The sequence below is a fragment of the Aegilops tauschii genome, chromosome 2 (assembly GCF_002575655.3).
Source record: "Aegilops tauschii subsp. strangulata cultivar AL8/78 chromosome 2, Aet v6.0, whole genome shotgun sequence".
NCBI lineage: Eukaryota > Viridiplantae > Streptophyta > Magnoliopsida > Poales > Poaceae > Aegilops > Aegilops tauschii.
The window spans coordinates 7,681,802-7,707,471 of NC_053036.3; the positions used below are offsets into that span (position 1 = coordinate 7,681,802).

General features: G+C 46.5%; 1 protein-coding gene and 1 long non-coding RNA gene across 2 annotated transcripts; one reads left to right on the plus strand and one right to left on the minus strand.

Moving 5' to 3' along the window:
* Positions 1-3,756: 3,756 nt before the first annotated feature.
* On the plus strand, positions 3,757-4,305 carry LOC109744719 (uncharacterized). Its single transcript, XR_006670963.2, has 2 exons — positions 3,757-3,835; positions 3,919-4,305. It is a non-coding gene; the product is annotated as an uncharacterized lncRNA (long non-coding RNA).
* Positions 4,306-4,566: 261 nt separating this feature from the next.
* Positions 4,567-11,754, minus strand: LOC109744718 (protein transport protein SEC24 A). The gene is made up of 13 exons (XM_020303865.4): positions 11,582-11,754; positions 10,314-11,435; positions 10,095-10,233; positions 8,453-8,643; positions 8,178-8,285; positions 7,848-8,051; positions 7,513-7,744; positions 7,276-7,425; positions 7,017-7,173; positions 6,571-6,698; positions 6,157-6,479; positions 5,464-5,649; positions 4,567-5,201 (listed from the first exon to the last, which is right to left on the minus strand). The coding sequence occupies exons 2-13, from the start codon at positions 11,421-11,423 to the stop codon at positions 4,971-4,973; spliced, it is 3,159 nt and encodes a 1,052-aa protein (XP_020159454.1). The 5' UTR covers positions 11,424-11,435; positions 11,582-11,754; the 3' UTR covers positions 4,567-4,970.
* Between the last annotated feature and the right edge of the window lie 13,916 nt (positions 11,755-25,670).

Here is a 25,670-nt window from a genome sequence, read left to right on the forward strand (position 1 = left end):
TGGTGGCAAAAGTAACAGTAGCAGTTTTTGTAGTAATCGTAACAGTGACAACGGAAAAGTAACTAAGCAAAGATCAATATGTGAAAAGCTCGTAGGCAATGGATCAATGATGGATAATTATGTCGGATGCAATTCCTCATGCAACAGTTATAACATAGGGTGACACAGAACTAGCTCCAGTTCATCAATGTAATGTAGGCATGTATTCCGAATATAGTCATACGTGCTTATGGAAAAGAACTTGCATGACATCTTTTGTCCTACCCTCCCGTGGCAGCGGGGTCCTATTGGAAACTAAGGGATATTAAGGCCTCCTTTTAATAGAGTACCGGACCAAAGCATTAACACTTAGTGAATACATGAACTTCTCAAACTACGGTCATCACCGGGAGTGCTCCAGATTATTGTCACTTCAGGGTTGCCGGATCATAACACATAGGAGGTGACTATTGACTTGCAAGATAGGATCAAGAACTCACATATATTCATGAAAACATAATAGGTTCAGATCTGAAATCATGGCACTCGGGCTCTAGTGACAAGCATTAAGCATAGCAAGGTCATAGCAACATCAATCTCAGAACATAATGGATACCAGGGATCAAACCCTAACAAACTAACTCGATTACATGATAAATCTCATCCAACCCATCACCGTCCAGCAAGCCTGCGATGGGATTACTCACGCATGGCGGTGAGCATCATGAAATTGGTGATGGAGGATGATGATGACGACGGCGACGGATTTCCCTCTCCGGAGCCCCGAACGGACTCCAGATCAGCCCTCCCGAGAGAGATTAGGGCTTGGCAGCGGCTCCATATCGTAAAACGCGATGAATCCTTCTCCCTGATTTTTCTTTCTCCCCGAACATGAATATATGGAGTTGGAGTTGAGGTCGGTGGAGTCTCAGGGGGGGCACGAAGCAGGGGGGCGCGCCCTGCACCCTCGTGGACAGGGTGTGGCCCCCTGATGCTGATTCTTTCGCCAGTATTTTTTATTTATTCCAAAAAATTCTCCGTGAAGTTTCAGGTCATTCTGAGAACTTTTATTTCTGCACAAAAATAACACCATGGCAATTCTGCTGAAAACAGCGTCAGTCCGGGTTAGTTCCATTCAAATCATGCAAGTTAGAGTCCAAAACAAGGGCAAAAGTATTTGGAAAAGTAGATACGTTGGAGACGTATCACTCACTTGGATGCGGGAGGGGAGTTCAGCAGGCGGCGAATCAACGGCGAGGAGTGTTCGATGCAAGCGGCCGAGAAAGGCTTGATTCAGTCGTCTCCAGACATCCCTGCTCGAACCCGTAAGTTAGGTAGATCAGCGTGAGGCGGCAAAGCTCAGGGACACGATCTGGCGGTGATTCGTCGGTGGTGGCTATGCGGGCTACGATTTGCGGCGAGGCAGTGCTCTCGGGCGCCTTGGAGGAGACCCGCGGCGGCACGCATTAACCGGCTTAGGCCAGGCGACAAGGTAGAAGAGAAGACGGAGGAGAAATGATGGCGGGGCGAAGGCGGCTTGGCTCGCCGCGGGATCCTTCCTGATCGGCGCCGGCGCCGGCTGGCTTGGTGGGTCGGGAGGAGGAGGATACTGAGATGGTTATTTTTATTTTATTGGAGCTAGTGCTGATCCAAGCAATCATTGTTTTTTCACAAACTGCCAGCACAATGGCGGCGGTTTTTTAAAACAAAAAGAAAAGGATGATGGTTTTCTGAATTAGGGTCTCTAATTATGGTGGGTTTTTTTTTTTTTTTTTGCAATCTACCCTAGGGTGTGCAACGGTAACACAAGTGGCCGGTGCACCCCAAGAGTAACAAACATGCATGCAATGCAACGATGGAGCACGCGGGCGGGCTACCACCTTGTTCCTTGAAATTTGAATCCCGGTCTTGCTAGCGCGCGTCATTAAAGTGGAAAGGCAAAGGCGGAGAGGCAGCAGCGCCGGTTTGGTGTCCCTCCCCTCCTCCTCCGCCTAAAACCCCCCCGTCATCGCCATCCATCCCCACTTTTCACCGACCCCTCTGGCCAGCCGGCGGGCGAGCAGAAGCAGGAGCGGCCGTCATGCCGTCGTTTATCGTGCCTTCCCGCGGCGGGGGGCCGCTGGGCCTGGGCGCCGGCGGCAGCGCGGCGAGGAAGGTCGTGGTCTCCGTCACCAACGTCATCGGCAACATCGCGGCGCTCCTCCTGACGCTGGCCCCGGTGTAAGCTCCCCCTGCCCTGCCCTGCCCTGCCCTGCTGCGTGCGCGTGTTCGAAACCGCACATCTCTGCCTCATGGCCTGCCGTCCCGTGAGTACCCGGCCAGATCGCCGGCGTCGCCATCTGCCCGGTTGAGGAAAAGCTGGGCCTTTCCTCGCGTGTCCCTGCCGTCGGACAGGGCCGTTTCGAGGACCGACTTGCCTTGTCCTGCTCGGCTGCTCCTGCCATGCCGGACCGGATCGCCGGTCGCCATCTGCCCGGTTGAGGAAAAGCTGGGCCTTTTCTCGCGTGGCCCTGCCTTCCCGCCAGTGTGCCGCGCCGTCGAACAGGATCGTTTCTGCTTGCTTCGTTTCCGATGGGGGCCGGGCATGGCGGCGCGCCGCACCCGGCCGGAGCCTCTGCCTGTACGCGTCGTGTGGTTGGTTTCCTAGCTTCCTTGCGCCGCCCTGCCCTGCCATGTCGCGACGTCGATTCGCAACTGCGCGGTGCTCCCTGCAAGCCTAGGTACCGCAAGCTGTAGGCTTTCTTGGTGCCTCTGCCATGCCAAGCTCTGTCATGGTCACCACTCACCACATCGGGGGCGCGCGCGTATGCATGTATCTGGCCTGGCTTTCTTTCATGTAGTACAATACAAGCTAGTCTCCTACTGTATATAATTGCAGGGTAAACAGATCAACATAGTCACTAATGTTGGGTCACTTGCCTGTTTTCCTTGCTAATTATTAGTATTATGACTCATGCAACCTGGCTAATTAGTATTCCGTCGGTAATCTGGTTATTTCTGACAAGAGGAATTACATATCTTGCAACCTGGTTAGAGTATTATGATGACTCATGCATTTCACATCCTTGTGGTTCATAGAGCTAGCTATGCAGGGATTATCTGTAAGCTCCTATCAATCATGTTTTAGCGGCTCTCCTGCTATTTTGCAAAATATACATTAAGCAGCCCAAATTATCTGTAAGGATGGACCATCTAGATTATCCTTTTCATGATTAATAAGTAGCCTAAATTGAGATTTTCAGTGTTCAACATGCATCCTTTACACAGATTGCCCTTTGCAGCTTGAGCTTCGTGGTGCCCATCTACAATGAGCAGGCCGTCGGTGACCGGACGGCGTACGGTCACATCGTCATGATGTTCAGCAGCGTGGCGTGGTTCCTGTACGCCGCCCCGGACTACCCCGCCGCCGTTTACTCCATGAGCGTCAACACCATCTCCACTGTGCTACAGCTGGTGTACGTCGCCGTGTTCCTACGGTTTGCGGCCGGGGTGGGGCGCCGCCACGCCCTTTACGCCTTTGCCCCCATCCTCGCCGCTTCGACGATCATGGCCCTCCTCGTCTTCACCAAGGTCATTTGGGGCTCCCAGTTCGTTGCATATGTCGCCGCAATTGCTGCCTTTTCTGCCTACTGCTCCGTGGCCGTTGATGTGGTAGGTTGAATGAGCTGCACAAGATTAAAAGGACAATTGCTTTCAAATTGTATTAAATATTTGCATCATTTTGCAGGTGGAGGCGATGAGGAGCAGGGATGTCAACAATATGGACCCGCTCCTCCAGGTGTTGCTTGGCCTGGTCAACGCCTCGGCTTCGACCATCTCCGGTTTCTTCTCCACTCCGCCTGATTTTTTCGTCGCGGTAATAATACCAACCCTGCATCATATTTTGAGTTTGTAATTAGTTGATTGGTTGGAAACTGAGCATCACTACATGACTTGTAGATACCCAACGTTATCGGAGTTCCGGTCCTACTGGCACAGTTTGTGGTCTACGTGATGCACTGCAACCCTCAGCCAGAGCTCAACCCACAGCCGGAGCCCAACCCTCCTCCGCCGGAGCAGGAGCGCGGCCCTATCCACACCGTCGACGTGCCCGTCCACACCGCCGATGTGCCAAACTACGCGGCGGATCTCCACACACTCTTCACATGCCAGGTGTAGGCATAGAGCACCATCCTACTTCCTTCATGAAAAACTTTCTTGATGCTATGCGGCTGACTATTTATGAGCTCATGCTGTTATGAGATTATCATTGCACTGCCAGTTTTGTAATAATACTACTATTTGTTTCACCGAATACTATATATGATTAGTCTCAAGCTATTTCTAGATTACTATGATTCTTGAGATTTAACTTCATCGGTAAATATCGGTGGTCAAAGTTACATCTTGAAGATCGATGCATAAGCAACGTGTTTTTGTGGTCAAAATCGACTAGAACCGGTCTCGGCACAAATACAGTTTAGATTAAGAAAATTCTGACTTCATGTTAACCTAGATTTCATGACAACTGGCCTCTGCATGTATGCATTTTCTACTTATTTCCACCAAAAAGAAATGACATCTTGAATCCAGATCAGTACCAAAACATGAGTAAAAAGGTGCTTCCCATTGCATCCAGATCAGTACCAACAGTCAAACAAGAGTTTACACAACTAAAATTGTCGACGATACAAATGCGTACAAACCCCTACCAAAGACTCCAAACGCTTGTACAATTTACCAAAGGTGCTGCCTACTTATTCTGGTACAACAGCTGTGTATCCTTTTCTCGGTACGAAAAATAATCACAAGAACGAAATATATTAACAATAAAGTTTGTATTGCTCTCCGACAGCGAGAGCGCTGCTGCTAACAGTATGGCATATGGTAGAGCACGGCTGGCTCGCCATTTTGTTCCAATGGTTAAGAGGGCGACCGGGGACTGGCACAGCAGCCGAATCTGCAGCAGTTTACACAAAAACAAAAATTTCTGCAACATCCACCGTACATCATCACGAGCTCTGTGTTTGGCGGTGAATTTGGAGTATCCAGTCCATGTAACTGCTTGTTCCTGCCATCTGATCCTCGACGAGGTTGGACAGAAGTAGGAAGCCTTCTCTTGGCTGCTCGCCTTGCCGTACCACGCGGGGCAGCTGGTAACACGAAGAATCCCTCTCCCTCAGAGCTCTTTGTACTGCCATGAAGTTTCTCGAGTGATTGTTGTCACATTCTCTCAACTGAATCTGCAAGATACCCCATGTCAGCAAGAAGCACAAATCGAAAGTGAAGTTGTATTACATGCTAACTGTGAGCCTTTTATAGATTCTGATCCCAGAGCATATCAGAGGTATTTTTAAGAACATACTAAAAAGGAGAAATGTCATGTTGCACTGTTAATTTATTTGAATTTTGTTTAAGTCAAAAAAATAAAAGGACGGAAAGAGGAATGGAGTTTAAGTCCCGAGGTCAGGACTATATTATTTACCAAAGAGTAAAGAAGGGTACCTTTGATAGATCAGGGAAGTTTGAGAGGCTGACTCCAAGAATGTCGTTCATGAGCTCAGGTTGGAGCATCCTACCCAACCATACTAGGAAGGTGAAGCCATCATCAAGAAGATATAAACCAGCAGTGTCTAGGCACTGCAAGGTTAATGGCAACCGCTTCAGGGCCCCATCAATCATATCTGGTTCCTGAAAATCATGACATTTATTTCAGTTAGAAAAGACAATGTGTAGTACCAATAAAATCAGCTCAATTTCAATTAATGCTTACTATGACTTTCGGCTCTACAAACTATAATAGAAACTTAATTTTGAAGCAGGAATTAAATGGGTTGAGGTAATACCGAATTAACTAAGCAGACTAGCCAGTTTAACTTGTTATATACTGGTTCTGCCCATTTTAACTATAAATATGCCTAAATTGAAGGAAAAACCCTCGTATCAAACATGCTGAATAAAAACAGCTAGAGGTTATGTATTTATTTCGCTTAATTATAAGCCTGATCTGGCTGCAAGTTGCAAGATATGAACTATTAAAGGCCAAGTAATTGACCAGACTAACTGGTTCTTTCCACCACAGAAAATAAAACTGAAGTTATTTTTATTCTAACTTGCATAATTTGGAAGTAACAAGTCTACAAGCGGCACTGGATAAAAGGTACTTAATCAGTTCAGTAGCAAGGAAATACGGCATACCACTGTCAATACTTCATCAAGCCTGTACAGAGATGGATAAATAAAATTGAGCAGCCTTCTTGCAGGCAGTATCATTATACTGAAACCAGCAGCACAACGTTCATCAAGAGAGACGTCAGCATAACCACCACGCAGAGCAAGGGATTTGCATAGGGCCAGGATGTATAATGGCAAGTATCTTAATGATTCTGGATATATCAGTCTCCCTCCTATCCGATGTTGTACAACATATAGATTCCGGTATTCCTTTAAACTTTTCACAAGCTTTAACTGTAATTGTTGTCGAACACTGTCCAGCTTATCAGACAGTGAGTTTTCAACAGCTGCAGGATAGCGATAATTAGTAAGCTATAAAGTGATCACAGTCATGTATATTGACATTTATGAAGGGTAGAGCACCGATCTAGTACTAACCGATTCTAGCCAACACTGACACAATGGCACCAGTATCTGCTTGACGATACATTTCACCAAGATCTGTGACCACAGGTGCAGCTGCCGTATGCACCCTGATACGTCTTTCACCAGAAGATGATGTATATCTGATGGTGGTTAAGGACACAAGAATCACACTTGTAAATAATATTGTACAAATAAAAGCCCAATGGCAGAAGGCAACATCCAACATCATATGCAGGAGGTGCTCTGACAAGAAAAAATAAGCAACTTGGATCTCTCCCAGTTCTACTCTAGTGACAAACCCTATTCATGGATCTAGCTATCACCAAACTACAAGCAAAGGAAACCTTGAGAGAGGTGCTCCGTTGACATTTTGTCAAGTTATCGTTTGTAACATCAACTTTCTCACTAAAATCAAGAGATAGAGAGCAGGGCACAAGCAACTTGACAGAAAAGGATACAGCAACGCCACTTGGAAGTAAACAGTCTGCGTGGTCATTAGGGTCTCCTCTAGAGACAGTTGCATCGCAAACGCTTTATCAGAGTCAACAGCTGGAAGAGCTAACAAATCTGTGGACCTTAGCATGAAATGACCATGATATGTTGTGAAACGCACCCCTGAAAAACATTATGTCATGAGAGTTAGGTTGAATAAAAACTAACAAGCAAGGAAATATATAGGAAGATGATAAACATGCAGCTGTGCATAAAATCTAAAACCTTTTCCACATCTGATACGCATTACAGATTCCCAAGCAGTCTCCCGAGTAAGGTCTCTGCTAAGCTCATGTTTAAGTTTCTCCCCGTGAGTAGTTGCCTGGAAGGATGGATAATGGTACACCTGACCACCAGTATATTTCGCCAGAGAACCTACACATTAATACATATCACAGTAAGGAAGAGCAAATATGAAATACTAAAGGAACTTCTCAACGGAGGTTGTCAACAAATTGTCACCTAAGGAAGCTATATCACAATACTTGTCACTCAAAGAAAATATGTCCACGGCGATCTGATTTTTCGTGAACTCAGCAGCCATCTGTTTATAGAAGGGATCTTCTGGTATCCTCAGAATATGCTCCTTGTCTGTTCCATATGCACGGACATCATCTCCACGAAGTCTTAAACGGCCAATACCAAGAGATGGCAATGTACTCTGGAAGACAAGCAACTTTCCCCCAATTTGACCCTACAACAAGGATTACATAATTGTCCAGAGATTAAATTGTGTAACAGAGGGCACACAAGAACAACCAACGCGTACTTCAATAATAAACCATTAGGGATCTTACCATAACCATGAATGCTGCTTTAAGTGCAGGACCAAGAGCAGATTCTACATTTACATTGTCCTGAAACATATTGGGCAAGTTATCGAGAAAGGACTCGACAACATGTCTAGAATCGACCAAATTAACCAAGAGATCATCAGGCAATGGCAGGAAAACATCGTCCAAATCGGCAACCACCATCATTTGAGGCTGACTCAAAGAAGACTGATACAATCAAAGAACACAAGTTGAGTACCTCATGAAATCAAGTTTGGTATGTTAAAGCAATGATGTTGCAGAGCAAAATGCAATCTTGGAAGAAAATAATAACTAAGGAGCTGCAGGAAATACCTTGAAATTGTGGAAGTGCAATGTGCTGTCGAAGGTTAAGAATCCAATTTGTGTTCGTGGAAAGCCTAGAAGATCATCAAGGCATGATTTGATGGTCTTCGCAACTACCTGGAAGAAAGCACATGAGAATTATTTGAATCTTAGGAACCAAAATAATTTTTGTAAGAAAAAGAACATACTAAATCCTATAGCCCTAATCTACATCGTCAATGATACCCAAAAAATGATAACCCTCAGAAAGAACAAAATTTCAAAAAAAGAAATGTAGAACGTACCTCGAGCAGCCCACTTCGAACTGCAGATACTGAGACATCAATAAGAAAGAAATACGAAGGCGGCATTGGTGGCCGAACCATATATTCAGTAGGAGCAACAAACTCCACTGTTCCCTTAGAAAGTTCTGGTCTTTGATCTGCATCAAATCTTCTGCCACTAGCATCAAGAGCACAAAAGTACTCGCCAGGAACTGCAGAAAAGGGAACATACATATTTTAGCAAGGAAAAGGGTGCTAACTGCTAAGAGATCAGTCAGCACTAGCCTAAACAGAATGTAAGATTATACAACAGATGATAGTTCTTTCTACCTCAGGCACCATCTCTATACATATGCAATGCAATTAGTCAAAAACTCAAACAGCTCTGCTTAACCCTGCTAAGCAGAAGATCTACCTACATTTCCTCTTGTTTGGAAATTTTATGAGGGTGGCATAAGGAAAATTGCGTCTCTCACTGAAGTATGCTCTCTCGATTACAGTGTGTTGAGCCTAGATCATTGGCCATGTAGTTTACAATTCAAATACTCCAGCCGACCCAAAGTATATAGCTTATGAAAATAAATTACACCAAATAAGTAACATAGCTTCTAAACTATTTCATCTTATAATCCTATATGGATTTCCTGTAACAACTTCAGCTTCACTTTGAAGAACAAGTCGACCTTAATATTTATCCTGAAAGCTAACTTTTGGGTACAAGTGTAAGCTCATTCTATCTAAGAGTGTAAGTTTAAGTTAGGACAAGAGGGGGCATATACAATGGTATTTGTGGCACACAAAGCACCAAGCATTTCTTTGACTACTTTTTTCTTGTATACAAACAAAGCTGGCCCACTTAATCTTTATTCTAATGTACCTAGTTATTTCAGTTATTTAATATGATATGCCACACGTGGTTAAGCTTGAACTAAGACATCAGAAAAGGCTGATTCAACAGCAGCATGCCTGTGTAACAGGTCCTCTTTCCGGGCCTCGGTATAATCACAATGTCCAACTCAAATAAATAAATAAAATCAGAAGGCACCTTCTGGAACGACATTTGGTGTGATGGTCAACGACTGATGTCTCGAATCTCAAGATAATTGTATAGCAACATGTATTTAACCAAACTTAATTTCCCAATCTTAGATATTATCTGATTCTTTTATTCAAAATTCTTGCATTAAAAGATGGTAGGGATAACCTTATGGAAAACAGCAATAAAAAGGTGGCACTAAGCATATTCTATAGATCTATAGATATCATAAAATAGCTAAACTGCTAAAGAAAACTATATTTTTCCTCAACCATTTTCAAAGCTAATCAGGAATCAAGACAAAACATCTCTCACTCTCTGGTATGTCCAGTGATGCGCCAATGATTAATGGATATCTTACTCAGGTTACAGTTCACTCATAGTTTCATCCCTCTATGAAAACACCGAACCCACCACAATAGTATACCATGCTAGAAGAGTTCTCACACTGCTTTGCAAACATTATAATAAGGCCGCATCTTGAGGATGAACCATTAAACAGTATTGGTATTAAGAAACCTTAGTAAAGAATTTTGACTCTAAACAAGAAGTGATGTGATGGCTGGCAGAAACATCGGTAATCGGTCATACGCACTGAATCTGTATAAGTTTCAAGTTAAAAGTTACCATCATTGAGCAGTGTGCAAAGATTGCAGCGCCACTTCCTTCCAGCATCTGCAAATGTTGCATAAGGATTTATATATGTCCTGCATCTTCGACAGCGGATTACACCAGCCGACCCAAAGTTGACAACTGGCACTTCCTCCTAAGCATCGAGAAACAAACATGTCAAAACCATCCAGTGCTTTGGATACATACAGAAAATGGTAAAGTAGAGTTCATTACCCCATCAGGTGCTTCTGCGAGAGGATGTACCACGGCCCCAAGGGGCAAATGCCACCTGGAGACCAATGACTGGGACGCCGGAATAGTGTGGGTCGTCAGCCGGAAGTACCTCGGGTGGCAATTCAGTGGGAATGCCTCCAAAACCTTAGCTGGCTCCTCATCGCCATACAGAGGACGTGGTAGCCCATTTACATCAACACCTGGGTCAAGCGATCCAGGCGCAGAACTCACTGACAGAGACTGGAAGTCCTCCACTAAGGTCTGGAGCGTGCCCATCGGAGGCCCTGTAGTAGGATATGCTGGCTGGTTACTATAGGAGGAAGGTGGCCCCATGGAAGGCGGTGGCATGTTCTGCATTGGCTGTTGAAACGATGGCCGGGACGGCGGAAATTGTGGGTTAGGGCCCCCAGGGTAATACCCTTGCACAGGCTGGGGCTGCGATTGTACTGGCGGCGGCCTCACATAAGTCGGTGAAGGCATAGTGTTCCCTGTGGGAGACTGTGGCTGCAGGAGAGCTGACGGCGGAGGGCGAAAAGGTGGAGGTGCTGTGCCAAAAGGGCCTTGAGACGACGGCACAGCACCAAAGGGTCCCTGGGGTGGACGTGTGGCGCCGAAGGGTCCCTGGGTTGGAGTGGCGCTGAAGGGTCCCTGGGGTGGAGGTGCGGCGCCGATGGGTCCCTGGGAAGGAGGAGTTGTGGCGCCGAAGGGTCCCTGGGAAGGAGGAGGTGCGGCGCCGAAGGGGCCCTGAGCCGGTGGTGCCATGCCGAAGGGACCTTGAGGCGGCGGTGCTGCGCTGAACGGCCCTGGAGGTGGCGGCCCGGCGCCGAAGGAACCCTGTGGCGGCGGTGGACCCCTGTACCCACCCATTGCCGCGGGCGGCGCTGCCCCGAACGGCCCCCGAGGGGAAGCAGCCGCCTGCGCGACCGGCGGGCCCTGCTGCTGCGTCGGCGGGGCGAAGGGGCCGGCCGGACCACCGGGGCGGGCGAGCGGAGCAGCGGCCCCGAACGGCGAGGCCCCCGCCGCCGGCGGAGGGGCCCCGGCGGCGAAACCGGGCACGAAGCCGGACACGGGCCGCCCCGGCGGCCTCTCGTTCCCCGCGGACGGGCGCATCGCGTCGGGCACCTGCGGAATTCACAACAAGGAGGCCAAGATCAGGTTTTTTTGCTCGATCCGGGCGGCGGCGGGGGTTTCTCGATCGGATCCCGCGCCGCGGCGGCCGGATCCGGCTGGAGGGGCCGGATTCAGGGCGCGGGTCCACGGGCACGTACCGAGATCGGGGCGGCGGCGGCGGCGCTCCGACGCGGCGAGATTGGAATTTGGAGGTGGAGATTGGAGAAGAAGGTTCCGAATAGAATACAGGTGGGAGAGGCCGGCCTTGCTGACGCTGCTATAGCTGCGCGTGTCTCGCTTCGGTGGGGCCCGCCTGTCTGCCTCTCCGCCGTGTCAAATTCCGTTTGTGAGACTGTCAACCGAATTCGTCTGAAAACACAAAAGCTTTCAGCTTGCGATGAACTGTCTAGCAGGATCGTGGTCCGTTAGATCCAATGTTAGGGGGGGTCCGCGATGTTCAATGGAGCCGTTTGTACGTTTCGTATACGTCGTGGGGAAAATAAAGTCGGCTTAGGGTTACGTTGGTCGACGACGATGCCATGGGGAAGAGGGAAGTCGATGATCGTCGAGGAGACCGTAAACCAGACTCTCATGTGACCTGGTGGACACATGGTAATAATGCTTTGTGCTTTCAAGAAAAAAAATTAGATGAAACACTTGCAGAGTGCTTGCGACACTTCTTTTGAGACAGAGGAAGTACGGGGCAATTTCTAAAGGACTTCTTTGGTTGGTTTATATAGCTTACTAACTTGTATAAGCAGACTTTTTGGAGAATTAAAACGCCTTCTCATTAGCAATGATAAAAGTGCATTCCTATAGAAATCAATGTTGAATGTACATCCCTAAGAAAATAAATTTGAAAGTGCATTGAGCGATTTAACCACACCCAATATATAAAGATAAAAGAGCTCACCACACATATTAGAATATAGAGCAAACTCATCACGTGCCCTAACTTTCCACATGCGTCGTAAGTCTGCAACAACTCTTTGTATGTCCCTCTATCTTTTGCATACAATTCTCTATCGTGTCGAGTTCGGTTTGTGAATGTCAACGAATTCGTCTGAAAACGGAGAAGTTTCAGCTCTTTTTTTGAATAAATTTTGGTCTATTCATCATGTCATGGCGGTACAAATAACAGAAACAAAAGAATGTATCCATGTCTATAGACCACCTAACGACGACTACAAGCACTGAAAGTCAGGAAGTTGTCGTGGTAAGGCCCTACAAGACCACCACACTGAAACAACAACCGTCATCGATGAAGAGAAGTATAGATCGAAATGATCCAAACTCTAGACACATGAACGAGGACGAACAAAGATTGGATCCAAGCAGATCCACCGAAGACCAGCACCGACTGAATCCCATGAGATCCGCTGGAGACACACCTCCACACGCCCTCCAACAACTCTAGATGCATCACTGAAATGGAGGCTAGAAAAGTTTCAGCTTGTGATGAATTGTCTAGCAGGATCATGGTCCGTTCGATCCATTATTAGGAGGATCAGCGATGTTCAACGGTGTAGTTTGTAGCGTTTACGTGAAAAATTTTATGGATGATCTTATACGGCGTGGAAAAGTACTTAAGTTGGCATTCGTCTTATGTTTATGTTGCTCGATGACAATGTCATGGGAAAGAGGGAAGTCGATGATCATCGAGGAGACGAACCAAATTATCTAGTGATCAGGTGGACACATGGTATTAATGCTTCATGGTTTTATGAAAAATGTTAAATGAAACAATAGTGGTTTATATGGCTTAGATATAGGCAGACTTCAGTAAGAGACTCTTGGTTGATTTATATCGTTTAAATAAAAGCTGGCATTTCGGAATTTACAACCCCTTCTTGTTAACAATGTTGAAAGTACATCCGTAAATGTTGGAAGTACATCTTTAGAATATACAATGTTGAAAGTGCATAGAGGGACTAGATCACCTCATGATACAAAGATAAAAAGAGCATACCACACATATTAGAATACATAATAAGCTCAACACGTGCCCTAACTTTCCACATGCGTCATAAGTCCGCAACGTCACTTCTTCCACATTGCATCTTCACTAATCGGAAGAGGAAATGTCGCCCGTGGGTCTTCATTCCAGTAGAGAGATGCAAGCGAGCACCCTATCCTTCAAGAAGCATCAACTGACCGTCAGGAAATAGGATGCTTCCATTTGCTATAGGGGAAGGGATGGCAATTTGCTACAGGGGAAGGGATGGACAACATCAAAAGAAAGAAGGGGCAAAGCTGAAGGATCGAGAAAGAAAGACACGCCGGATATCTGCCATGGGAAAGATGTTGTGGTTGGGAAGCTGGTGTGATGATTTGAGTCATTTGGCTAACTAGTCATTTTAAGTTGTGGATGTGGAGAACATTGTAAAATATAAATATGATGTTGAGAGTCAATTTAGGCCTTGATTTCATGATAACTTCATGTTTCTAGCTGTTGCTCTATTTCACTAGTGAACCGAGTCTACTGACATGGTTCAAATAATATGTCATCCTTGAGTTGGCTAGATTAAAAAAAATCTTGATCATACTCCTTGTATGTTGAATCTGTTTACGTAAGAATGGGTTTACAAGGCTTTTTGCGAAAAGGGCTCAGATATATTATATAAAGTTTCACCATAAGTATAGAACACCTCAAGCATAATAAAAGTTACATCGATGTCCACACTACTAGAAAAACGGCTATAGCTAATATGGACATTAATGACTCACCATGTATGTGGTGCGCTACTGCTATATAGCAGTAGCGCACCAGGTACAGATACGCCATTATTGACATATTACTAATGGCGCACCTGGTGTGTGGTGCGCCATTACTAGTTTTGAAAAAAAAAATTGTTAACAGTGGCGCACCAGGGGATAGTGCGTCATTACTAGTTGACATAGTAATGGCGCACCTGTATAAAGTGCGCCATTACTATGTGTATGACTGGGTCAAACCTTGGTCAAAGTTAGTAATGGCGCACTTTGCATAGGTGCGCCATTACTAACTTTGACCAAGTCATACACATAGTAATGGCACACTTTGTGAAGGTGCGCCATAACCAAATGCACCCCCCGGACCGCCTTTTCAGTTTTTTAAAAAATAAAAGAAAATGATGGAAATGTCAAAAAAATAAAAGAAAATAAGTTTCCCACGTGATATGTGGTCTAGTTGTTGGAAAAATTTACAAATATGAATTTCGACTTTATTTGCAAAATCTCTCTGGAATTTAGTAAAATGGCCATAACTTTTGCATACGAACTCGGATTAAAAAGTTTTTTATATGAAAAATCATCTACTCGAAAAGTTACATCCGAATTCAACGGGGTCAGAATCCCCAAAAACCTAACAGAATAAAAGATACGGGACTTTTAAGATCTAGAGGGGGAAAATGAAAAAAAAAATCAAACTTATTAATGGCGCACCATTTGCTAGGTGCGCCACTAGTAACAGAAAAAAATTGGTTTCGAATTTTTTTGGAAACGTAATATGACCAGGAAGTTTGAAATATTTTTTCAAAATTTCATCACACTCATGAACATGAACAAAGTCATAGACATCAACAAGGTTTAATAGGATTGATATGATAGATATATCAACAAGTGCCTGTTAAGTGAGCTGGTGTTGGGGTTGGATAGAATTGAGAAGTTAAGCGTGCTCGGACTGGATTAGTGTGAGGATGGGTGACCTTCCGGAAAGTTTGACCACGGATTGTGATTTGACTTGAGATTAAGCATATTGTCCGGAGATTACGAAAAAAAATTGAATTTTTTTTTTGAAAAAATGTTAAGTCGGATAGTAATGGCGCACTTCTAGGCATAGTAATGGCGCACTTCTAGGCATAGTAATAGCGCACTATAGGTGCGCCATATAGTAATGGCGCACCAAATGTGCGTCATTACTATTTGTTACTAGTGGCGTGGTAATAGTGGCGCACCTATAGTGCGCCATTAATGGCAAAAATAGGTGCGCCACTAACAGGCCTTTTTCTAGTAGTGCCATGGACCACCAAGTGGCCACTATCACCGCCAGAACAAGCCGCTAAACAAGTCGATGCCACTGCTCCCATACCGGAATAGGCTTGATCTTGTCGATAACAGTAGGGAAGTCTTCGTTCATGTGCCCTTAAGGACGAGGCTTATTAGATGTAAAAAGTAACTTGTGTGTATTACTGAACCAAAGTACCTTATATGTTGAGTAAGTAACAGGGTGACACTAGATTTGACTCTTCTCAATTACTTTTGTTCTTTTTGTGGAATAAGGGTAACATATGACTTTGAATGTCGTATTGACGGAATAGAAGACTCCAAGATGTGGGAAAGATTTGAGAGTAGAAGCTAGCACTATGGCGAAAGTGCTATTCTGAGCCCGAGCTCAGATGCACCTGTTATCCTAACCGTTCTTCAGCGCCAAGGTTCGCTCCCGCGTGTGTATTTCACATTGTATTCTCAGCAGTATTGGATGCTTTTCCAGAGGATAGGGCCCACCCACCTACCGCATTTGTTTTAACGGCCATCCCCCCCCCCTCAGATGCCCTACTTCGAACAATGCAGAGACCTCACTGCCTTGCTTGTAATAATCTACAAATACAAATCACAAATAAAGGATATTACCCTAATATGCCACTACTTCTCCTCAAAAAGGATCAAGCCCCCTTTAACTGCCACAATATGCACCTACTAATTCAGTTATGAGGTTCCTTCTTCAGTCGAACCTCCTAAAAAATTCAGTACCGTCTATTTTCCTAAACCATTTCATTCCAGTCGATAGCAACAACATATTCAGTTACTGGTATGACACAACGATCATCGTCTTGCTCAGCCCAGAGGCACATCATCAAGTAAAGTACATATGCACGCCATGAACTAACCTCTTATTCCATCCAGGAGCTCGTGGGTTCATCTTCCCAGTAGATAGCTCCGAGCTTGGTGGAGACACGTCCCTCCTCTCCTGCGCTCCTTCACTGAGCATCAAGATCTGCGCCTCCCCTGTAGCTGCCGGCTGATCCTCAACCGCCAACTGATGTCCTTCCGTCACCTGCGCCGCCACCACCTTCACATCGACCGCATCCGCCCCCTCCGGTCCCGGCACCAAACTCTCCCCAACTTCCTCCAGGAAGTTTGATCTGCCCGACGCTCACGCAAATCCGCTCAGAATCACCGCACTTACGGTCTAGAAATCGCTAGAAGAAAGCCACATATCTAGAGTACATACCCGTCTATAGGTTGCATCAGGAACTCCATCCTTGTCGCCCTCACCTCCGCCGTCGGCGCCGCCGCTCACCACCAGGCCTTCGAAAATTAGGTCACCTTTACCCTAGCCGAAGCCACCAGACCGCGCAGTTGGTTCCTACCATGGGCCCAGCGAACGGAAAAGCTCACATTCGGGGCCACGGACTAGACGTCGAATTACTGTTCTGATCCACGGCCCAACTCGTCAACCACAAACGGACGTTTATCCGCCCGTGAAAGTGCGGCCCACCACCCACACCTGCCATCTACGTATTTCGCGACAGTGGACATTTACGAACTCGCCAACCCCTCCCGTATTTAGAACTGGCACATATCTCCATGCTTCAGCCAACGTCCTAGATAACGGGCTCATCTGAGCTCGCGCATAGATACTCCGCGTCCGCACTATCGCTAACACTTGTTGATCTGACTTAATTGTTTCAATCCAATAGCCACCTGATTTTAGGTTTCAACTTATCCTCCCACGACCAGTCACGGCAAATCCATTTGTAAATCTTAGTTACTAGGAAAACTTATCTTCCACCCTTGGTATATACAACAACTCATGATGTTTTTATCACATTCGACGACTTCCAATCAATACTTAAAATACCAAATGTTTGTGATGCTTCACATATAAAGTTTTCTCACTTTTGCATGAAATTTAAGTACTAAAATTCATTGAAAACAAATATATCATTTTCAATTATTATTTTTATCAGTGGACACACCGCGGTAACCGCATCCTCGTTTTTTAACCAAATAGGATGTTTTGCTCCATTAACACCCCCCAATCACTTGGGGGAGGGCAGTATTGTAATTTCCCATCGTTATCTCTTTAGATAACTGACATTATGTATGTGCATCTCTTATGGTTCTCTACAACCAAGTATGATGTATTCAAGTGAACACACAAGGATCCGAATTTGGTTTGCTGTCAAAGTGAGGGGTGGATGACTCCTAAGCATGGGCTAACGCGCCCTTCGCTAGGTTTCTACGATGAGGGTTTCGATGGTAGTCCATTATGCGGCTTAGTGATGAGAATAATGTTGCGGGCAGCTATGACTATGGCCTTCTTTTCAGCGATGTGCGTGTGTGTGTCAGAGAGAGAGAGAGAGAAACAGAGTGGGCACGCACATGTGGGTGACGTATGTGTTGGTGCCTTGGTGGGCTAATTTACTTTCTTTACAACGGTTTTTTTCTCCATTTTCTGTAATTTACGTGGATAGAGTCCTTTTGAACTCCGGACTAAAAAAACTTAAGAAATTAAGATGGTGGCAGGCCTGTCCAAATTTGAGGCATCAGCACCAACATTTTTTCTACTAGGATGGATCACAACCCATGTGGTACCTTGGTCGATCGGCGGGTCGTGGATTAGTGTGTGTCCTAGTTCATAGTCATGCCTGTGTCAGTCGGTAGTCAAGTGCTTCTTATTCCAGGGATATCCATTGTCAACCTGTGATTCCTCCTCAAGAGAGCAAGAGAGGCAAAGTATAAGAAACCCATCAAGAAGAACTCTTTTTGAGCTCTTTTACGGTACCCACAAGTAAGAGCATCTCCAGCCGTTCGCCCTCCCAGGACGCCGAAAAAGAGTGGCCTGGGGTGCGCCGGCGATAAACTCGGTGCTGGGGGCGGTTCGGCACCCAGCCGTCGCCCCCCGGTCGCCCCCAGGCGCCGTATTCAGCCCAGCTTTCGGCCCAAAAACGGCCTGATATCTACGTGAATCGGCCGATATTCTGACCTGTTCGGCGTGTTTCGGCGTTAATTTTTGCATACACATATATAAATCAATTATTTCGTCACATAGTTCGGCGTGGTTCGGCGTGTTGAAAAAATAGTTCACTACAAATTATATAGTTTAACAAATAAAAACTCAAGTTTCATCGCACGTCATTCCCGGCCTCGCCCTTGAGCCTCCATACACTACTAGGAAAAGGGCTATAGATGAAATGGCCACTAATGGCGCACCAGACATGTGATGCGCCACTACTATATAGCAGTGGCGCACCAGACACACGGTGCGCCACTAGTAACCCAATTTTTTTTTATTTTTCCAAACATACTAATGGCGCACCAGGGCACATTGCACCACTACTATATTTTTTTTTGCAAAACTACTAATGGCGCACCACCAGCAGGTGCGCCATTAGTAACCAGGGTTACTAATGGCGCATTTGTAGGTGGTGCGCCATTAGTAACCTGGGACGAGCTAGATATTTTGGACAGCCACACCTACCTACTCACTTTCCCCACTTCATTCTCTCCACCTCCTCCTCCAAGCTTGTCTCGGCTGCCTCCTCCTTCTCACCTCATTTGCACCATAGATTCATCCAAATTAAGTGGTTAAATTACCTTTTTTTATAGGTAAGTAAGGGGGAAGCTATCTTTATGTTGTTCTCCCTTCAACAACGTGCACATGCACTTTTTATGGCCTAGCTAGATCTATGTATGTTTGTGGTGTTGCATATATGTTTGTGTTTGCAGGTACCGGTATTTGAAATGCGGTAGTTGCCAATATTTTGCCGGAATGTTGATTCATTTCCGTTTCGGCGAGAATTTTGGCACTATGCATTCTTTTTGGTCCTATTTTTAGGGAAAGACATGCCAAATTTTTTCTTGGTTCTAAAATATCGTTTTGCTCTACCCCGCAGGCGGCCATGGTCCGCACGATGACCGAAGGCATCGTGAATAGGTTTTTGAGCTCCACGAAGGCCGAGATGCTTCAAAAGAACGAGACGGAGATAAGATGTCCGTGTCGAAGATGCAAGCTGAAGAGCCTTATTGCGGACCCGGATTCCGGGCAGGTGCGGGACCACCTGCTCTTGCGTGGTTTCATGGATGGCTATTGGTGGCAAGGTGATGAAGATGACTATGAAGTCGTTCATGGGGGCCGGGCAAGAAATGAGGAAGGGCAGCAAGACAACCACCGCGGCTCGGGCGGGCGAGAAGACGAAGAATCTCTAGGACATGATCACGACGGTGATGCTGTACACAGTCATCATGTAGAAGATGCCGGACATGATGATGAAGAAGATGCCGAAGCAGACGAAGGGCATGATCATGAAGATGAAGATGCCGGCGGAGCAGATGACGATGGACCATCGATGGGCTGGGTGCAGGACCCTCATATTCAAGAGCTGCTTCTCAAGCAGACGGATAACGCAAGAGCTGCCGCCCGAGAGAAAGCCAAGCTGGATCAACTGGAGATAGACGCGGTTACTCCATTGTATGAAGGATGCAGGCCCGAGGATACCCGCCTGAAAGTAACGCTCATGGCTCTGGAGATGAAGGTAAAACACAAAATGACCGACGCATGCTTCGACGGGAACATGTCATTCTGGCACGAACGTCTTCCCAAGGGGAACAAGTGCCCGACCAGTTTCGAGGAGGCGAAGAAAATCGTGTGTCCTCTGGATTTACCGCACGTGAAATACCATGTGTGCATGAACAATTGTATCATTTATCGGGACGAGCACGCGGAGTCTACCATATGTCTGGTGTGCGGCGTCACTCGATACAAGAAGAGGAAGAAAGCTCCTCGAAAAGTGGTGTGGTACTTTCCGATCACTCCTCGTCTGCAGCGGTATTTCGTGGACCCTAAGGTGGCAAAGCTCCTGCGTTCGCACGCGGATAGGGAGGAGAAGAAGCAAGAAGATGACGCAAATGATCCGGAGATAAATAAAAAAGACAAGATGCTGAGTCACCCTAAGGATGGGAGCCAGTGGCAAGCGTTGAACTTCGAACACCGAGAATTTGGGAAGGATCCAAGGAACATCGTGCTGGGCGCGAGCACCGATGGAGTCAATCCGTTTGGCAGCCGGAGAAGCACACATAGCACCTGGCCTGTGTTTGTGTGGATGTACAACCTTCCCCCTGGTTGTGCATGAAGAGGAAGTACATTCACATGAGTATGCCAATTGAAGGGCCGAAACAACCAGGGAACGACATCAATCTGTATCTGGGGCTGCTGAAAGAGGAGCTAGACACGCTGTGGAAAACGCCAGCCAATACGTGGGACACCGCAGAGAAAGAATATTTCCCTATGAGAGCCGCACTGCTCACGACGATGCACGACTATGTCGGTTACATATATCTCGCGGGGCAGGTGGTCCATGGATTTTCTGGATGCGTCAGGTGCATGGATGACACAACGTATCGCCAGCTAGATAGAGATCCCGGGTCTTCGAAAACCGTGTTCATGGGACATCGAAGGTGGCTTCGCGACGATGACCCGTGGAGGAAACGCAAGGATCTGTTCGATGGTGAAACCGAACCCCGAAGACGCCCGCGTACGAGGAGCGGCGAGGAAATAGACGAGCTGTTGAAAAATTGGAAAGATTGCCCACTGCCGGGAAAGAAGCAAAAGGCGCCAGAGCCGGGAAAGAAGCGAAAGGCGCAAGAGCCGCTACTGAAGGTATGGAAAACGAGGTCTGTTTTCTGGGACTTGCCGTACTGGAAGATCCACCGTGTGCCTCACAGCCTTGATGTCATGCATATCACGAAGAACGTGTGCGAGAGTCTGCTTGGTACCCTGCTCAACATGCCAGAGAGGACCAAAGATGGGCCGAAAGCAAGGGCAGACTTGAAATCAATGGGCATCAGGGAGGAGCTTCACGCTAATGATGATGATGATGAGGTGAAGCAGGACACGGAAAGTCGTCGCAAAGGCAAAAAGGCCAAGAAGACCGGAAATGACTTCCCTCCCGCGTGCTTCACTCTAAGTCAGGAGGAGATCGACCAGTTTTTCACCTGCCTCATAGGAGTAAAAGTTCCTTACGGTTACGCGGGGAAGATAAGCAGATACCTAGACTCAGCGAAGCAGAAGTTCAGTGGGATGAAGTCTCACGACTATCACGTGCTGATGACGCAGATACTTCCAGTTGCAATCCGTGGGATCATGGACGCGCACGTCCGTGAAACGCTATTTGGCCTATGCAACTTTTTCGACGTCATCTCTCGGAAGTCGGTTGGCGTGAGGCAACTCAGAAGGCTACAGGAAGAGATCGTGGTGATACTATGCGAGCTTGAGATGTACTTCCCGCCCGCATTCTTCGACGTTATGGTGCATCTGCTGGTCCATATCGTGGAGGATATCATCCAACTCGGGCCGACGTTTCTGCACAGCATGATGCCGTTCGAAAGGATGAATGGTGTCATCAAAGGATACGTTCGCAACATGTCACGTCCAGAGGGAAGCATAGCCAGGGGCTTTCTGACCGAAGAGTGCATCTCCTACTGCACGAATTATCTAGGCATCGAGAACCCCGTTGGTCTGCCCGTCAACAGGCACCTCGGCAGGCTCGTTGGATGGGGTCACCATGATGGTCGCCGCGAGATGCATGTCGACTTCGAGGGTCGACTCGCCGACTTTGAAAGAGCAAACCTAGTCGCGCTACAACACATAGACGTGGTCGATCCTTGGGTGGTAGAGCACAAAACCTTTATTGAGAAGACGTACAATGACCGAGGCCAACAGAGGACGGACGGAGATATAATCAAAGAGCACAACTCATGTTTCACGCGTTGGTTCAAGCAGAAGCTTCTGTCGTACCCTTTACATGAGGATTCTTCAGCGGAAGAATAACTCATATTCGCCTTGTCACATGGTGCCGAGCACAACCTGATGACGTATGAGGCGTACGATATCAACGGCTACACATTCTACACCGAGGACAAGGACATGAGGAGCGATGGTTATCAGAACTCCGGGGTAACGATGGAATCCTACACCGATAACGACAAGGACAGATACTACGGAAGGATCAAGGAGATCTGGGAGCTAAGCTACGCTGGAGAGAAGGTCCCGATGTTCCGTGTCAGATGGGCCAAGAGCGTCATAAAAGAAGACCGGTATTTAACCACCATGGTTATACCCGAAGCCAAATCCAAGACCGCAGGCGCGAACGTCACCGCGAAAAATGAGCCATGGGTACTGGCTTCCCAAGTGGACCAATGCTTCTTCATTACCGACCCGTCAAAGCCCAGTCGTGTTGTCGTGAGGAGAGGCAAAAGGAAGATCATCGGAATGGATGGAGTCACCAATGAGCAAGACTTCGACAAGTACGGCGACCCAAAGATGGAACATGACGACGACGATGAAGTATCAGCATACATCACAAGAAGAAGCAAGACCACCCTACCTAAAGGACGTCCGTTCAAGAGAAGAACTCCATTTACGAAAAATAAGGGCAAGAAGATTGTGAACAGATAGCTAGCTAAGATCGATTGTATTTAAATTGTAGCCTTCATTTCTCGATTGTATTTCATGGCAACTTTTTGAACTCATGAATATTTTTAAATTTCATGGACACTCGATCTCGATCCCCCTCCATCTCGATCGCTATCCCACCTCGCCAGATCCGGTCCCCCTCGCCGCCGAGCACCCCCCGCACCCTCTACCCCGTTCCACCGGCCGCCGCCGCCGACCCCCCGCACCCTCCCCCGCTCCACCGCCGCCGACGACCCACCGCACCCTCCCCTGCTCCACCGCCGCCGCCGACCCACCGCACCCTCCCCGGCCCGCTCCACCGCCGCCGACGACCCCCCGCACCCTCCCCGGCCCGCTCCACCGTCACAAATGAATGCAACTAAATTGCAAAAAAAACAAATTTGATTATATTTTCAAATAACAAATTTGATGAGATTTTCAAATAATAAATTTGATGATATTTTTTCATATTCATAAATATTTTCAAATAACAAATTTGATGATATTTTTTAAAAAATTATTACTGTTTTTATAAAAAATTATTACTGTTTCATATTCATATTCATTTTCTAAAAAATTATTAGATGCAATAAAAAATAAAAATAAAAAATTTACTTATGGCGCACCAGAGGTGCGCCATTGCTATATAAAAAAAAGATTACTAATGGCGCACCTCTGGCTGGTGCGCCATTGCTATATAAAAAAAGATTACTAATGGCGCACCGATCGTGGGTGCGCCATTGCTATCTAAAAAAACATTCTAATGGCGCACCGCTTCGGGGTGCGCCATTAGTAAGTTTCCCCCCAAGCTAATTCCTCCCTCTCCCTCGCCAGATCCCCTTCGTCCCTCTCCCTCGCCAGTCCACCCGCGCGCTCACCTGACCCACGATGACGCCGCCCCGACCCCCGCCGGACTCCACCCCCGCCGCCCTCGCGCCCCCGCGCCCCCCACCACTGCAGCTCCCCCGCGCCGCCGCCCCCGCGCCCCCCACCACTGCAGCTCCCCCGCGCCGACCCGCGAAGCACGTGGCCGCCGGCCTCCCCACGACCAACCGAGGCGCCCAGGAGGACCGCCGCCGTCTTCCTCTTCGACTACGAGGACCCAGACGAGCTCGGACGCCCTCGAGCCATCCCTTCGCCGCCGCCGACCCCGACCCCTCCGACGACCGGCCGCGCCCGCCCAGGTCCCTCTCCTCCTTCCTCCTTCCTCCTTCTTGTCCAGCGCCCGCCGCCCCGACAGCATCTCCAGCAGCACCACCCCGCAGTTGTACATTTTTTGGGGTATTAAGGCATTTTAGAGTTAGTTTTATTCATGAGGCAGTACTTTATTTTAATATTTGAAAGGGCCTCTCACAAGACATGTATTTTCAAGCACATCGATGAACTAATCTTTTTATTTATTATAATCTTACAACCAAACATAAGCAGGACAGTGTCGGGTTCAATTTTCACTGGTATTTATTTTGGGGCATCAATGCATTTTAGAGATAGTCTTGATGGATGCAGTGCTTCAATTTAATAATCAGTAAGGACCTCATAGTAGTACATGCATTGTCAAGCACATTGAAGGAACAATCTTTTTTGTGCAGTACAATATCCCAACTAAACACAAGCAGGACAGTGCTGTGGGAATACCTGTTCCATTGAGGATTTCTGACATCAGATTAGTTTAGCAGCCCCATTTTGATACCATTACTTTTGTTGGGGGGCAAATCTCCAGTGTGCTTTTTTCTTTTCCAAAGGAAAAGAAACTGTGGTGTATAACAAATGTATTATTTGGTGGAAATTGAGATATCATATTAATCATTGACAAATTGGCTTTGAACAAATAATCTTAAATTTCTCCAAATTTGCATTTTATTGTCTGTTTATGATTTGGAAATATTCTAATTCAAGTTTTGTTGCGTATAACAAAACACAGTCACCTCCAAAGAAAAGCATCAAGGACGGTACCTACAAAAGGATTATCTGTAACGAGGTCGATAAGCTGGTAACTAAGTTCTGTTCTGTAAAATCTCTCGACTTTTTTTAGCGTTATAAGGGTCCATAAGTAGTGTTGTCATCAGGTCCAAACATAAGCTCCTGTAGTAAGTAGCTTTTGGTTTTATCTTTGTAAGATAACTGGTTCTTGTAGTTTGCTGTTGGTTTCTCTTAATGGAAATCGGAGGGGTAAACCCTTCCTTGATAAAAATTAAAGTGTCTGGTTTGTCGATTGCAGAACTGAACTTCTCTTTGAGAATGTGTACTCTGTGCTCTTGACATTTGCGCTTAAAGTTCTGAGAAAATCCACATGGTCTTTCATTTCTGTTGCATTGTTTTGTTTCTCCCTTAGTTTTGGTAGTGAAATTTCCTGTAGAACCAAACGGCGAAAGGTTTACACGCTCTGACAACTGCCAAGAATGTAGGACTATTTTACTCTGCCTAAGAATATGCATGTCTTGTTTTCTGGTTATGGATATTGTATAGTACTACATATCTTGTTTTTTTGTAATAGAATGCTTACCAAAGGTTTCAATATTTTGCTGTTACCATTGTTCTTTGAGCATAATTCTTTTTCATTTCCTACTATCCTTATTCTAATTCTCTTAAATTGCTATGTTGTGTGTAATAGAATTAGATCTTGGATCTGCTAGTGGACTTTGTTGTTTACCTGGCACCATTCAGTCAAGTAGCCATTCATGTGAACTTTTATTTTGTCCATATGAAAGCAGAGGACCATATGGTCTGTGGCCTTTTCATCCATCATTTACACTGTGAATCCAACACCACTGCTGCTGCTTTGTTTCTGTGATCACATTGTGGTGCCTGGC